The sequence below is a fragment of the Canis lupus genome, chromosome 28 (genome assembly GCF_003254725.2).
Source record: "Canis lupus dingo isolate Sandy chromosome 28, ASM325472v2, whole genome shotgun sequence".
NCBI classification, from domain to species: domain Eukaryota; kingdom Metazoa; phylum Chordata; class Mammalia; order Carnivora; family Canidae; genus Canis; species Canis lupus.
The window spans coordinates 8,688,224-8,705,229 of record NC_064270.1 but is presented as its reverse complement, the minus strand read 5'-3'; the positions used below and the strand labels follow the sequence as shown (position 1 = coordinate 8,705,229).

At 35.8% G+C, this 17,006-nt stretch overlaps 1 protein-coding gene across 5 annotated transcripts in view; it reads right to left on the bottom strand.

Annotated features, from left to right (window-relative positions):
- Nucleotides 1–17,006, bottom strand: part of TBC1D12 (TBC1 domain family member 12) — a 121,387-nt gene that overhangs the window by 19,160 nt on the left and 85,221 nt on the right. For all 5 annotated transcript variants that reach the window (XM_049103040.1, XM_025466584.3, XM_025466589.3 and 2 more), the window contains 3 exons: nt 10,290–10,372; nt 7,662–7,779; nt 6,113–6,219 (listed from right to left, as the gene is read on the bottom strand). In XM_049103040.1, the coding sequence (XP_048958997.1) occupies nt 6,113–6,219; nt 7,662–7,779; nt 10,290–10,314 (250 nt within the window). In that variant the 5' untranslated portion in view covers nt 10,315–10,372. The remainder of the gene's footprint in view (nt 1–6,112; nt 6,220–7,661; nt 7,780–10,289; nt 10,373–17,006) is intronic.

Genomic DNA, 17,006 nt, shown 5'->3' with positions numbered 1-17,006 from the left:
AGGGGCATCAGCATATAGGTGGTGATTAAAACCACTTTCATGTGTATTCAAGATTATATAGGGCAAGAAAAAATGAGAAATATGGATTTCCAGAAAAGACAAATACTGAAAGGGTAGACCCAGGAAGAGGCATATCCGAAGGAGAATAAGAAATGCACAAAGAAATAAAAGAGAACCAGTTGTCTTAGAAACCAAAGGAAAGAGCATTTCACTAAGTATACATAGGATAGGGAGTTGCTGTGTGGGAGTTGCTGTGTGACACTGGACAAGTTACTTAACCTCTTCTAGCCTCAGTTTTTCATTCATAAAGTTGAGATAGTACTAGTACTTAAAATCCTGAGGTTTCAGATATTAAATGAGATAATATATGTAAAATCTTGGAAGCATTTGGATGTAAGCTACAAAGAAGGAAGTGATCAACTGTCCAGTATCTTATAGCAAAAGTACACACTGGAATTTGTAGCACAGAGATCATAGGTGACCCTGGTGGGAGCAACATCTGAAGGTGGAGGGGGCAGAAGCCCAACTGCAGATATCTGAAGAACCTACAGAATATACCTCTAGCTAAGAGATTGGATATATGGGGGTAAATGAATTCTGATTTAACTTTTACTCTTAAAAGTAGAGAAAATAGAGAAAAATCTTATCACAGCTTCATATAGCAGGCATCAAAAGTGTGGCAAACTGAAGAACCTGATTTTACCAAAACTATTTACTACAATAACTGGAAAGATTCTGATAATTAACAAGATAATTTTCATAAAGCTCTTGATACCTTACAGACCCTCAATAAATGCTAGTATTTACTTTCCTTCTCTTTTCAAACCGGTTTCTCCATTATGATATTGCTATCTAAAGCTACCTAAACTTCAGATTTGGTCGGAGAGCCTGAATTCAAAAATCTCTACTCCTTTCAAGTGCCCAATCAACTTTTGAAACTACCACTTTATGCATCCAAACGCAGGATCTCAATACAATTTCAAGAAAAGAAACTAAATTTTTTTCAATTCTCAGATTTTAATTGTCTTTACTGCTAACCATTACTGAAATTCTAAATTACACAAAAACAGAACATTTCAATGACAGATGAACAGCAAAAAACATATCTTACCAAACACCAACATTTATATATTGCCCATAATACCAAGATCATTTTTGCTTCAGTTTGCCTTTTTTTTTTAAGTTTGTTTAAAGGCAATAGGATGAATATGATTTTTTAAAAATTCAAATAGTATAAAACAGTATAGAATGAAAAATAAATTTCTTTCCCTCAGATGTAACTATGCTGACCAGAAATCTAAAGATGGAAATATGTATGCACAAGTATATTCAGATCTATCTTCCTCTTGAAAAAAGTGTGGCAACATATTACAACAGTGACCTGCATCTTGCTTTATTATATTGGAAACGATCCCTTATTAGGAGAATAAAATTGCTTTAGTTTTCTTTTTTTAAACAACTGCACAGTATTCCAATGTATGACTGTACCATAATAATAAATATTCTCATATCGCTAAGAATCAAATCTTTATAAAAAAAAAAAAGCTGACTAGATATATTTCAAACAGACTCTTACTCTATTTGAGCTCTTCTCCCTTTTCACTTTTCATCACTCAAAGATTTAGAAAGAAAATTTTTTTAAAAAGTCAAAATTTCTATTATTTGAGTCCATCAACAATTTGATAGAAGAGGTGGATATAATTTTTTAATTCAGATATACAATTTTTTTTTTTTTGCAGTTATCAGATACCAAACTGAAGTTCACAATTTCTGATTTCAAATTGATTCCAAGCCACATCCAGTTTCACTATTCTACTCAAATTTTAAAGCTCCGAGAAGAATGGCCCACAGAATAAATCATCTTTGGGAGCCCCAAAATTGATCTAATAATAATGTGGTAATGCACTTTAAAAAATCAAAGGACAGGGATCCCTGGGTGGCGCAGCGGTTTGGCGCCTGCCTTTGGCCCAGGGCGCGATCCTGGAGACCCGGGATCGAATCCCACATCGGGCTCCCGGTGCATGGAGCCTGCTTCTCCCTCTGCCTGTGTCGCTGCCTCTCTCTCTCTCTCTCTCTCTGTGACTATCATGAATAAATAAATAAAATCTTTAAAAATAAAAAAAAATAAAAAAATAAAAAAAATAAAAAATCAAAGGACATCTCTCCAGGGAAGATTTATGGTGCTTATTTACTATAAGAAGACCTGAAATCTCAGTTCAATTCCATGCTTGACTGACTCCACATATCTCATTTACGTTATTCTGAATCTACAAATGTAGAACCTGAAGCAGACTTAAAGATGTATCTTGGACTTGAATTACGAACTCTTTGAGATCAGTCTAGGTTTCACTTTCTCATTTTCTGACAATGATGATGTTGTATATACTCTCAGCAAATTTCACTTTCACTCTAATTTTATATTCATTACCACAAATAACTGTTAGAGCAATCCTTTGAGATAGCTTAATAATCTTACCTCCATTTACAGATGAAGAAAATGAATTCTCTTAGATGTTAAGTAATTTGCCCAAGGTCACAAACCTAATGTATAGTGGAACCAAGATTTGAACCACATTTGACTGACTTTAGAACCCTTACTCTTTTTCTCTATTCTACTTATTTTAATTCTACTATTCTATTCTAATTCTACAAACCCTTATTCTACTATTCTCTAAATGGTTATAAATGTCATGATTAAATAAGTAAAAATTCAAACTGTTAAGAATCATTAAAAGTAAACAAAATCATCAAAAGCACATTTACTTTGGGGGGCTGGGGTAGCTCAGTCGGTTGAGTGTCTGACATTTGAATTTGGCTCAAGTCATGACCTCAATCAAGGTTGTGAGATCAAGCCCTGCATTGGGCCCCATGCTCAGTGCACATGGAGTCTGCTTCAGATTCTCTGTCTGTCTCTCTCTCTCTCTCCCCAAGTCACGTTCTCTCTAAAATAAATAAAATTTGGGGGGTACCTGGGTGGCTCAGTCAGTTAAGCATCTACCTTTTGCTCAGGTCATGATCCCAGGATTCTCAGATCGAGCCCCACATCAGGCTCCTGGCTTAATGAGGAGCCTGCTTCTCCTTTTTCTCCCCCTGCTCATACTCTCTCTTCTCACTCTCTCTCTTTCTCTCAAATATATAAAATATTTTTTAAAAAATTAAATCTTAAAAAAATAAATTTGCTTCAATTGAAATTTAGCTTCCTTCCTACCATTAATAAAAAAGAATGATCACCTAATCCATTCCTGAATACACAACTATTTAGTAGAGAAAATATAAAATTACTTTCAAAATAAATAACTTGGTTATGTTACCAACTTCATAAATTTTGAGCTTGAAAAAGAACTTTTTGATTATAGTATCACAAAAGGTTAATACCAATTTAACCATTATTTTAATGTAGAAGTTATCAGGACACTTAAAATCCTAACTCCAAAGTTCTTTTTTTTTTCTTAATTTAAAAATTATTTATTTATGATAGTGAGAGGGAGAGAGAGAGAGAGAGAGGCAGAGACATAGGCAGAGGGAGAAGCAGGCTCCATGCACCGGGAGCCCAATGTGGGATTCGATCCCAGGTCTCCAGGATCGCTCCCTGGGCCAAAGGCAGGCGCAAACCGCTGCGCCACCCAGGGATCCCCTAACTCCAAAGTTCTGAACAAAACTGCAAATTTCAAATAGCCATCAATACTTTATCACCTCATCTGTCTGCAAAACCAATTTTTAAGGCTTTAAACAATTACAATATGTCCAATAGTCCTTAAAGTCAAGGATTTTATCTGAGAGTTCTAACTATTATATATATATATATATATATATTTACTTTTGTTTCAAACACAGAGGGCAAAACAAATCTCTGTTCTATTTGGAGGGAAGGGTTGAGTTAGGTAGACTCTAACCTTTTCTAAGCTAAATTAAAAACTTAATTCTTCCTTTATTTTTTAATTTATTTTTGTAAGGGATGCCTGGGTGGCTCAGCAGTTGAGCATCTGCCTTTGGCTCGGGGCATGAACCCAGAGTCCTGGGATTGAGTCCCACATCGGGCTTCCTGCATGGAGTCTGCTTCTCCCTCCACCTCTGTCTCTGCCTCTGTGTATCTCTCATGAATAAATAAATAAAATCTTAAAAAAAAAGATTTTTGTTAAAGTAAACTCCTACTCCCAACACGGAGCTTGAACTTACAACCCCAAGAACAAGAGTCACATGCTCTAGTGACTGAGCCAGCCAGGTACCTCATTCAATTCTTCCTTTCAATTATATTAAAAAAAAAAAAAAAAGTCTAGTTTAAAGTAAAATGTTCATTATGATACTTGTGAAAATCAATGTTAAAAATCATTCATAGGGACACCTGGGTGACTCAGTTGGTTAAGTGTCTGATTCTTTTTTTTTTTTTTTTTTTTTTAAATTTATGATAGTCACACAGAGAGAGAGGCAGAGACACAGGCAGAGGGAGAAGCAGGCTCCATGCACCGGGAGCCCGATGTGGGATTCGATCCCGGGTCTCCAGGATCGCGCCCTGGGCCAAAGGCAGGCGCTAAACCGCTGCGCCACCCAGGGATCCCAAATGTCTGACTCTTGATCTCAGCTCGGGTCATGATTTCAGAGTCCTGGGATTGAACCCTGCATCAGGCTCTCCACTCAGCAAGGAGTCTGCTTATCTTTCTCTCCCTCTGCCCCTCTCCCTGGCTTATGCTCTCTCTTTTAAATAAATCTTTAAAAAAATCATTCATAATCATGTTCAAAGTTGGCATCACTTTTAAGATTATTGTTATAATTCTATCCAGTTAATATAAAGCTGATTTGCTATAACGGGCATCCTTGTAGAAAAGATTTTGTACCCAATCCTGTTGATTTTCTTACTTTTAGAGCAAGAATATATAGGTCAAAGGTTATTTTTTAGGCCTTTGATAAAAATTTCTATATTATTATCAGTCATACCCTATGTGGGTGATTCTCATTTATTTTAATCACTTTTGAGAGGTAAAAAAACAGTACCTGTTGTTCTTTTAATATATATGTCATTGATTTGGCTATCACTAAGAAAAGGATTAAATAAATTATAGTACAGCCAAACTGTGGAATACAGTGCAGCTATAGTATACATAAGGTACATTTGTATGTAGAGATATGGAAGGATGTTCAAGACAGAGTATAGTTTGAAAAAAAAAAAAGCCACAAAATAAGCTTATGGCACACATTCCTTTATTTGGGGGGAGGGAGCCTTAAAAATTATCATACGTTGATGCACACTTTTTTAATGTGCGTAGGAAAAAGATCTAGAAGAACATACATTAAACTGCTAACTTATAGCAGGATCAAAAGCAGGAGTTTGAGTAGAAGAGGGAGAAGAAACATTGCTTGTTCCTTACTATTGTTTGTCTTTTAAAAAATTAGCATGTAATAACATTTTTTAAGTAACAGCAACAATCTATTATTCACATTACTATATACCAGAGTCCCTAAGTCTTTCTGTGGTGCAACTGTCTAGCACTGTCATTATCACTCAGACCTATTTATTAGCACCTTTTATTACTAACTACTTTACATTTTCCTCTATTTGATATTATCCTAATTTTATATAACCTTTCTTTTTTTATTGTACTGCCTCTAAACCACTCTACATTTTACTTTTATCCTTTAAGGTTTTAAAAAGCATAAGAAAAAAAACAGTTCTTGAGAGTCTTCTTTTTGTTTTTTAAATTTGAAAACTGTCAACTAAAAAAAATTCAAAAGGACTGGTTTGGATAGAGATGCAGGAAAAGAAACTTCTAGCCTTCCACCAATATTTATGTTGTTTTGAATAGACTAGACTATTTTACTTTTCCTTGTATATACATCCACTGCTACCTAGAATCCCAGAAGTTATCTGCAGTGAAGATATTTAGATGTCAATAATATTACTGATGGTTGTCAACTAAAGGAAAACCCATAAATCTCACTTATATAGTAACTTACTCATTAAATCATAAAGGTTTTAGAAGGAGTGGGAATGAAGCATGCTCTTAAAATGACATTATATATGGTAATGTCTTTTTAAATGGCCAATCTAGTAATCTGCTTTGTAACTCTGGAGATGGCTATTCACATGTGTGGGAGTAACTGAATATAGAATACAAACCAGGAGTGATATTTAGTTCATTTCCTACAGCTAGACTCCAAACTTTCCCACGAACACTAGGGGGCAATCCCTGCCACCACAATTCTCGAACTCTTCTTGTACTACGCCTAGAATTAAAGGGGGAGAAAAAAAAGGAAAGAGTTACTTTTTATACCAAAAACACTAGTTGCATGATGGTTTACCTAGTCTATGGCCAAGTGACTGAATGATTTTTAAGAACACAGTTAAATATGTGGTGATCCCTGGGTGGCTCGGTGGTTTAGCGCCTGCCTTTGGCCCAGGGCGTGATCCTGGAGCCCCGGGATTGAGTCCCGCGTCAGGCTCCTGGCATGGAGCCTGCCTCTCCCTTTCCCTCTGCCTGTGTCTCTGCCTCTCTCTCTCTCTCTCTCTATGTCTATCATAAATAAATAAAATCTTTAAAAAAAAAAAAAAAGAACACAGGTTAAATATGTGATGCATTCTTTCCATGGGGTTCATGTTTGTAGGCAACAGAAACCTAAAGAATACATAGCACCCTATGGAAGACAATAGTAATTTAAAGGGAGCTGCCTTCAACAGCTGCCACTTATAGGGTACAGAGAATCAGAAATATGGGACAATCACAAAAAAAACAAGATAAAAGGAACATAAAAATTTGTCGTCAACTCAGTAACAAAAAGACAACCACAAGGTATTTACTATGGGTAAGGCCTTTGTCTTTGAGAGGCAGTGCAGTCTATTGAAAGTATAGGCTTTAGAGTCATAGAGACCTGAGTTCAAATCTAATTTAACTATTCATTAATTGTATAACCTTGGGCAAATTACTTAACCTTTCTGACCCTGAGCTTCTCTATAAGTGGGAGAAGATCAACAGAATCAAATGTGATTAATGTAAAGAGTCTAATTTGTTATCTATCACATAGTACCAATATTAACAAATTCCTCATGCGTATCCTACACTAGGCACTGCAGAATACATCTCCAACCCTCCAGTCTAGAGAGAAGATAAGGCATATACAAAAATATCAGAAAATAAACGACAAAGTAAAGCAAGTAGTACATTAGTCTCAAACTATTATGGGACATTATAGAAGGGAAAGGTCGTATATAGCAAATTTATGTTTATGAGAGAAGCATATTAAAAATCACTTTAATATTTAACATCTAATAAATGCATCTTACAATGAATGTATGTCTTTAATATTTTCTTTACAAAAACCTGCTATTACATCAATAGTGCATCTTGTGACAAAGGACATGTCAGAATTAAGAAAATATGGTAACAGGAAATTACCATTTCACAGATCAACTAGCATTCAGATGGATATCTTCAAAGGATAGGTAAGATTCTGACAGGCATAGAGGGTGGTCAGTTAGGGAAGTATGTATTAGAGACTGAGGGATTTATAAAATTAAAGGCACAGAAATAATCATGAAAATTTTCAGACACTGATTCACAGTTTCATTTAGCCAAAGCATAAGATACATGTTGGAAGTAATAAAAATAGAGTATTAGAAACATGAGATCTTTGGAGACAGACTGGAATTCAGGAAAAGTCTGCTTACTTACATTACTTCCCAATTGGGCAGTATTTCATTGATCCAAATTACCATTGCACTTGCGATATTTTCTTCCTGTTTAAATCGTTCTTTCATTATTTTTTTCCTTTTATAGGCTTCTTTAATTTCTGTTTTAAACAAGTAAAAATTAATTCAATACAAAAAAGTTAGGTCATATGCCCTTTTCTATCTAAGTCTAAAAAAGAGGTATTAAAAATGACATTAGGGGTAGCTGGGTGGCTCGGCTGGTTAAGCATCTGACTCTTGGTTTATGCTCAAGTCATGATCTCAGAGTCATGAAGTCAAGCCCTGCACTGGGCTCCATGCTCAGCAAGGAGAGATTCTCTCATTCCTTTTCCCTCTGCATCTCTCTTCCTGCTCATGCTCTCTAAAATAAATTTTTTAAATGATATTAAAAAGTAATTTTGCCAATGGTACTTTTATAATTTACCCTTTCTACTATGATGTCTCACTTTACTAATTAGATTGAAATTTAAAAAACCATTAACAAATACACAACACTCCTCTGAAAATCAGAAGTCACAATTCTGAAATAAGAGGTGCCTCAAAAAGAAAAGTGATAGGGGCACTTGGGTGGTTCAGTGGTTGAGCATCTGCCTTTGGCTCAGGTTGTGATCCCAGGTCCTGGGACTGAGTCCCACATCGGGCTACTCCCTCTGCCTATATCTCTTCCTTGCTCTCTGTGTTTCTCATGAATAAATAAAATCTTTTTTTAAAAAAGAGAGAAGTGATAGATATGTACATAAAAAATATAATTACATCATATTGTCAAATATAATACATTATATAATAATATATTTAAAATATAATTTTTAAAGATTTTATTTATTTATGAGAGACAGAGAGGCAGAGGCAGAGGGAGAAGCAGGTTCCATGCAGGGAACCCAATGTGGAACTCAATCCTGGTACTCTAGGATCACACCCTGAGCTGAAGGCAGACATGCTTAACCTCTGAGCCACTCAGGCATCCCATCTGTTTATACATAATTTAGAACCAATGGGGACTTCAATGGTCAGCTAGCCTAAATGTTTACTAACTGCGTTTCACAAATACCTCAGTAATCATTTTAAGGGGTAAGCAGGAGGTCAAGTAAGCAACTCCTCTTTCTTTAATTTGTTGTAAATATTAAAATCTATATAAGGTTTCTTTTTTTTTAAGATCTATTTTATGAGAGAAAGAGAGAGACAGAGACAGAGAGCAAGCAGGTGTTGGGGCAGGGGGTGCGGGACGCAAGGGAGAGGGAGAGAATCTCGAGCAGACTTCCCATTGAGCATAGAGCCTGACCTGGGGATCGATCCCACAACCCATGAGATCATGACCTGAGTCAAAACCAAGAGCTGGAAGCTCAACCAACTGAGCCACTTTGGCACTCCTATGTAACGTTTTGTTGGAGAGAGTTCCACTGCTTTTAAAATAAAAAAGTGTTATAAAATAATAAAATAAACCAAAAAAGTATAGACAGAATGGCTTGAAAGCCTAAATCTAGTCAACCTAACCACCCCCCCAAACTTCACAGTCTTGAGAAAACTAACATTAGGTTTATTTACATGCGGTGTCAAAGAAGATTAAAGTCATTACCTTCCGATTTCCCAATTTAATGTTATTTCTATCATATCATGTTGTTAGCATCACATACTTATCAATAACTATCTTAAACATTAATCAACTAGTAAAGTCAAAGTTCAGAGTCAATTAAAATTTGTTGGGTATGTTAGGAATATTTCAAATTTGAGACAGTAAAATAAATTCAACCAATGTTTAAATGATACAGCTTTTAGAAAGATATAACTGGCCTTATAGGTTTCTTATAACAGTTAAAAATTAACTTTATTTCCAAAATAAAGCCACAAGATAGAAATGTATACATTAGTATTCTATTAACTTAAGTCAAAGAAAAAAAATGAGTTAAAAGGCATGTGTCTAAAAATATATATAGCTGTATAATATTTTCTAAAAGTGTATCCTGAACTAACAATGGTTAGTAAATAAATACTGCTAAATTATCCTTACATTATACTTTTTGGTTGGAGGAGAGAATAAATAAATGTGTGAATTTTTACACCAGAATAGACATTTATGCGCCTGTCCAAATGACACTTCTGGGAATCTAGAGAGACTCCATTAAGTCACATTAGTAAACTCCAACTTCAAATCGTATTCTCACAGTCCTATAGGAAGTTACCTTAAAGTGTTAAAAGTATTAAATTATAATATTTAAAAGCTTAAAAACTGTACAAGTGAATTTCATGAAATAAATTCGTATCACTTTCATTCATAAGTTAAAATAATAGTAGTCCAAGGTTTATGACTGCAATTACAAGAACCCTCTTAGTCTACTGCCTTTCTCCTCATAATAGTTTTATAAAAGTACTTGCAGAAAAAAAAGTATGACATTTTATTTTTATTATTTTTAATTTTTTTGACATTTTTAATAACAGATTTAGTTAGAAAAATGAGAAATCAGCATTTATTTATTTATTTATTTATTTATTTAACAGCATCATTTTAAAGATGGACTTAATTTCTCATCATCCTTCCTGTTGAAATTTAACCAACGGGTTAGATGCCTATTGACATTAGTAAATTAAATATACCAATCAGAGTTAAACTTTATACCTCGTTTTTTAGCCTCGGCCACCATCTCATCATATTCTTGTCGGTGACGTAAAGCTTCTTCCACAGATTTGGCAGGAAGATTTCTGGAAAAAAAATGTCTTAAGCCAATTTTTTAAAAACTAACTTTTAAATGTATAAATTTCTTCCTTTTAATAGCCAAATACAAAGAATTTCTATCCAAGCTTCTTGTTTCATACCTTAAGTAAAAGGTTGAAAAGAACTCTGCATTTTAGAAAATAATCAGAATCCAGGTTGCTAATATTTGTTATATAAACGTTACTATATTTATATTCTGATGTAGTATACTTGTTTATATATTATTTAAATGTGTCAGATTCAGCCAATATTTCTAGGTGGTTTGTTAAACCCACTTACTAGGTTTCTTTAGTCAACTTTTTGAGGTATAGTTTTCATACAATAAATGAACACATTTCAAGAATACAGTCTGACAAGTTTTAACAAATGTATATACTTGGTGCAACCAACATATTAATCAAGATATACAACAGTTCCTTCATTCTACAAAGTTTCCTTATGACTATGACCCCTTTGCACTCAATACTTACCCACCTCCTACCTTAGGCAATTAATTACAACTCTGATTTTCATCTCTATACATTAGTTGGTTGCCTTTTTTTTTTTTTTTAAGATTTCTTTATTTTAGAGAGAAAGAGTAGTGGGGCAAGGAGAGGAGCAGAGATACCAAGAGAAATCCTGAAGCATACTCCCTCTTGAGTGTAGAGCCTGACATGGAGCTGGATCCTAAGACTCTGAAATCATGACCTGAGCGGAAGCTAAGAGCCAACACCTAAAAACTGAGCCATCCTGGCACTCACAGTTGGTTGCCTTTTAAAGAATTTCATATAGATTGTTTTGTGTCTAGCTTCTTTTGCTGAGCATACTTTTGAAATTCATCCACGTTATTCTGCATATTAGTAATGTATTTCTTTTAATTGGTGGGCAGTGCTCTATCCATGTGGATGAATATCTAGATTATTTCCAGTTTAGGGCCACTACAAATAAAGCTATTAAAAATATTCACCCCCAAGTCTTCATGCAGGTATATGTTTACTCCAGGGTACATTTCTCTAGGGTAAATACCTAGGAGTAGAATTCTTGGGTCATGTGGTAAGTGCAGGTATACTTTTATAGCAAATTGCTTCCCACTTTCACAGTGTTAAGATAACATTCTAACAACAAATTTGATAATCAGTTAATCACTTGCATATAATATATTTTGGCTTATAAAATTAATGGCTTTGGACACCTAGGTGGCTCAGCAGTTGGGCGTCTGTCTTTGGCTCAGGGTGTGATCCTGGGATCCAGGATCCAGTCTCACATTGGGCTACTTGCACAGAGCCTGCTTCTCCCTCTGCCTCTCTATCTCTCATGAATAAATAAATAAAATCTTAAAAAAATAAAATTAATAGCTTCACAGAACAGGTGATTTAGATATATGACTATGCGAAAGAAGGACATCTGAGTATTACCATATATTCAAATATATCATTATAATGTCAAGTTTGAGGGGTCAGGTTTTTTAATTTAAAAAAATTTTAAGGGGATCCCTGGGTGGCTCAGTGGTTTAGCGCCTGCCTTTGGCCCAGGGCGCAATCCTGGAGTCCCGGGATCAAGTCCCACGTCAGGCTCCCTGAATGGAGCCTGCTTCTCCCTCTGACTGTGTCTCTGCCTCTCTCTCTGTCTCTCATGAATAAGTAAGTTAAATCTTAAAAAAAAAAAAGGGGGGGGGGGGAGTCACATGCTATATGCCTGAGACACCTAGGTGACCCTGAGTGTTTTAAATTTTTTTCAACAGGCTAGGATGGGGAAAGGTAAGTGACAAACTTTCAAATGATACATTTTACCTCTCAAGGTAGATTCTTCTTCTCAACATAGATTCCTCATGTATGTTGTAACAAGGAGGAATGACTTAAGACTTCTTTAGACCATAATGGAATAAGAGGAAAAGGCTTACCCTCTGCTTGATTAATTAGAAAAATGAATATACTAAGCAATAATTCCTAGACAATGGACAATAGGCACCACAAGACAGTGATCCTTATGAGAAAGGAAACAAACATGGTAATGCTACAAATACAAAAGCCTGAGCATATAAAGACTGGGGCTTCCAAGTCTCAGTGCTAGAAGGAAGTACCCAGGGTTCATCAGTCTTGCTGAGTTGAGGAAACAGGGTTTGGAGTTGAAGAGGCTGAGACAGCTAGACTTTGCAGATCAGAGCACAGAGAAAGGGGATCTACAGTGGGGGACCCTCAAATTTCTGGCCGAGTACTATTTATGCATGTGTGTGATCAAATTACAGTAGCCAAGGAAAGAAATACCAGAAAAGGAAAAGGCAGAACATTCTCAAAGATCACACTGGTCCATCCAGAGTGGAAAGACCTCTTAATAGATAGGGTATCCAGTGAATAGATAGGATATTGCTTTAGTAGTAAGGATACTAGTCCTAAACTAAAGGCTCTTCTAGCATCACTCTAACAACAATTAGATTAAAAGGGTCAAACCAATTCCAAAGAACTTCATATGAGACTAAAGACAAACAACATTTAAAGGAACACAAAAAGCCCAGCATCCAATTATGTAAAGTCACAAAAGCTAGGGTCCAATAAAAATTGCTAAGGAAGCAAAGAAGCAGGAAAATACAATTTATTCTGAGGAAAAAATCAGCAGAGATAATGCAGAAATATCAGATAACAACATTATAACTCAAGGATGATAAACTGCTGTTGTAAATATACTCAAGAAAGTGGAAAACAGCAGGAACATGATATGAAATACTCAAGATCCAATCGCATCTCTACAGATGAAAAGTATAATTTCTTAACTGAAAAAACACAAAAGATGGGCCTGACAGATTACAAACTGCAGAAAATAAATGAGATTTAAGATATAATAGAAATCTCTACAAAATGAAAGACAAAGGAAAAAAAAAATCCCTTAACCCCCACCCCCAAAACAGCCTGAGTTGTGGGATATGAATCGTATTAAGCAACATAATATATGTTTAACTGACTCAGAAGAAAGGGGAGAGGAGGCAGACAAAAAAAATAGTTGAATAAAGCTACAATTTCTCCAAAGTTGATAAAAAATGATAAATGCAGACACACTGAAGTTCAATCAACCCTAAACAGAAGGAACACGAGGAAATCCACACCAAAGCCTATCATCAAATTCATGAAACTCAGAGATAAAAATCTTAAAAGCATTTCAAAGTAAAAGTATTCAGAGAGCAGATCAGCACTACAAAAAGTGTTAAAAAAACATTCAGTGGCCGCCTGGGTGGCTCAGTTGGTTAAGCCTCTGTCTTTGGCTCAGGTCATGATCCCAGGGTCCTGGGATTAATCCCCACATCAGTCTCTGCTCAGTGAAGAGCCTGTTTTTCCCTTTCCCTCTGCCTGCTGCTCCCCCTGCTTATTCTCTCTCTCTCTCTGAAAGAACGAAGGAAGAAATGTTCAGGAGGCACCTGGGTGGCTCATTTAGTTAAGCGTCTGCCTTCATCTCTGGGTCCTGGGATCAAGTCCCACATCAGACTTCCTGCTAGCAGGGAGTCTGTCTCTCTTCCTCTGCTCCTTCCTACCACACTTTTTTTTTTCTCTCTCTCTCAAATAAATAAAAATCTTAAGAAAAAAATTCAGTAGAAGGAAATAATAGCAGATAGAAATCTAGTTACACAGATTCTTAGAAGATAAAAAGTTTAAAGAAAAAATAACAAAAATGTATGGTAGATGTAATGATTAGTTTTGTGTGTCACTCTCTGTCCCACTCTTCCTGCCTGCCTTTGAGCTGGGACATGGGTCTTCTCCTGTGAACTTGGACTGGAAATTGCACTTTCAGCTTTCCTACTTCACAGCCTTGGGACTTGAACTGGAACATCAGCTCTTCTGGGTCCCCAGCTTGCTGACTGCAGATCTTTAGACTTCTCAGCCTCCAAATTCATGAAAGCCACTTCCTTCTAATAAATCTCTTACATATAGGATATATATAAAGAACAACCTTAATACATGGGATTTCTATTTCTCTGAAGAACCCTAATACATGGGCTTTACAACCTGTAAAGCAGAAGCATATTGCTATAGTCTTATATATTTAAAATGTATATCACTTGAAGGTAGCCCATGAAGAGTCAAGATATAAACTACAGAGAAATTACTAATAAAATATTAAAAATATAGGCAATTCACCAATAATAGATGAAATTAAAAAATACTTGAACAAAATATTTTATCCAAAAGAAGCCCAAAAAATAATTTTAAAAAAGAACCTTGATTGCCATCCTATAATAAAAGACCAATTTCTCCACCTCCTTAGCATCTAGCTTTGTTTTTTAAAGATCTTATTTATTTATTCATGAGAGACACAGAGAGAGGCAGAGACACAGGCAGAGGGAGAAGCAGGCTCCATCCATGCAGGATGCCTGACGTGGGACTCGATCCCAGGTCTCCAGGATCACGCCCCGGGCTGAAGGTGGCGCTAAACCACTGAGCCACTGGGGCTGCCCAACAGAAAATTATTTGATTGATAGCTATACTTCATCTACCTTTAGAAATCTGTATTTTACCAGCAGAGAAAACAGCTTAATTCAAATTTCATTTCTAGTTTTTGAATTATAAATCTACTCTTAAGACTTCTCATCAATTAATACTATTTTCTACCAAAAGGACCTGATCATTCGTTTCAGTTAGAATGCTGCCTGCTTCTCCTGGTGTGAATCTTAATGCTTTTGGCACTTTCATCCCTTCCTGTTTCTTTTCCACAAGTCTCAGCAAAAGAGTAGTCTAGACTTAAGAATACAATTTGGGGGATCTGGTCTTCTATTTATTAAGAAAGCAGAATTTATAGAACTAAATAGATCAATCTCTTCTCTGCACAGTCTCAGTCTCTTCTCATGGTCTAGACCAGTACTAAAACTTTCTGCAATGATAGAAATGTTCTTTTGTGCTGTTCAGAATGCAGCAGCCATTAGCCGTTATGAAGCTACCAGGCACCTGAAGTGTGGCTAGTATGCCTGAGGGAATGAATTTTACATTTAATTTAATTTAATTTTATTTTTGTTTTGTTTTTGCATTTTATTTAATTTTAATTAGACTTAAATTTAGATTGCCACATGTGACTAATTGTTACCATAATGGAGACTACAGGTCTAGACTCTAGAAAAAGGAGGAGCAGTAACTTGCTATCTAAATCCTCTATGTAAGAAAATAGAACTAAACTGTGAATAAGCACAAAGACCACAGATTTTATGTAATACAGAACCATGTCCCCAAACCATGGTTATAAAGGCCTAATTAATGAGAGAATACAGTCCCTTTATATACATGTTACTGTTTCACTGACCATTCACACCTTGATTTTTCCAGATAGTTCCCCAAACTATGTTGACCTAGTCCTGAAAGATTTTGAGAAAAGGCTAGCAGATAGCTTTATTTATATCTGTGGTAAGCACGCCAGTCTTAGCATGAAATGATTTACAGAAAGGAGTTAAACACCATTCAGGAAATAGAACTTTTCAGATAGTCCTATGTCACGTTTTTTTTATTGTGTTTTCAGTTTTTTTTAAGTGAGGACTTATATAATCTAAACAAAAACAGTACATAAATAATCATTGGCTTATTAATTATTCTAAGTATTGGCATCCCCTTCTTCAAATCATCATAAATGCAAAAACCTTGGTACATTGTACATATCCAATAATTATGCTCTAAAGGTGAATGGTTCATATGGTAGGCATCCTACTAATAGTTGACATTCTGAGGAAGCTCAGAGCTTTCAGCACCCTAAAGGTTAAGTAATTATAGGCTAGACAGTGAATGAATAAAACATAAAAACAAATACATATATTATTTTTGTGTTTTTATCTCCCCCCCACCCCCCCAAAAAAAAACCCACTGATTTTGCATTCATTTGCCTGGAGAAGTAAATTTTAAAAATAGGATTATTTAGTCTTAAAAATCAAAGCCTGGGATGCCTGGGTGGCCCAGTGGTTGAGTGTCTGCCTTTTTGGCTCAGGGCATGATCCCAGAATCCCGGGATCAAGTCCCACATTGGGCTCTCTGCATGGAGCCTGCTTCTCCTCCCTCTGCCTATGTCTCTGCCTCTCTCTCTCTGTGTCTCTCGTGAATAAATAAATAAAATCTTAAAAAAAAAGAAAGAAAAGAAAACCAAAGGCTGAGTGAATATAATCACTCAGGAAATACTAAGCACCTCACTCAGTACTCTTAGTCACTCTATGAAAAAAGATAAAGATTATTCTTGGGATCCCTGGGTGGCGCAGCGGTTTGGCACCTGCCTTTGGCCCAGGGCACGATCCTGGAAACCCGGGATCGAATCCCACGTCGGGCTCCCGGTGCATGGAGCCTGCTTCTCCCTCTGCCTGTGTCTCTGCCTCTCTCTCTCTGTGTGACTATCATAAATAAATAAATAATAAATAAATAAAAATTAAAAAAAAAGATTATTCTTATCTCATAAAAATGTAAATTAGTTATGTGGTCAAGAGAAGAAACCATCAATGAATATCTAAGGTAGGATATCATGCTAAAATACATGGTATGAACATTTGCTGCCTTTCAAAAGTATCACATAAAAACCTACACTTCACTTTGTCAGCCTTCACTTGTATCTTAAGGATTTCTCCATTTGGTTTGGTACTGTGTATGCAGTAATTCAGTAAGGAAGCCAGAGGAGGGATCCCTGGGTGGCTCA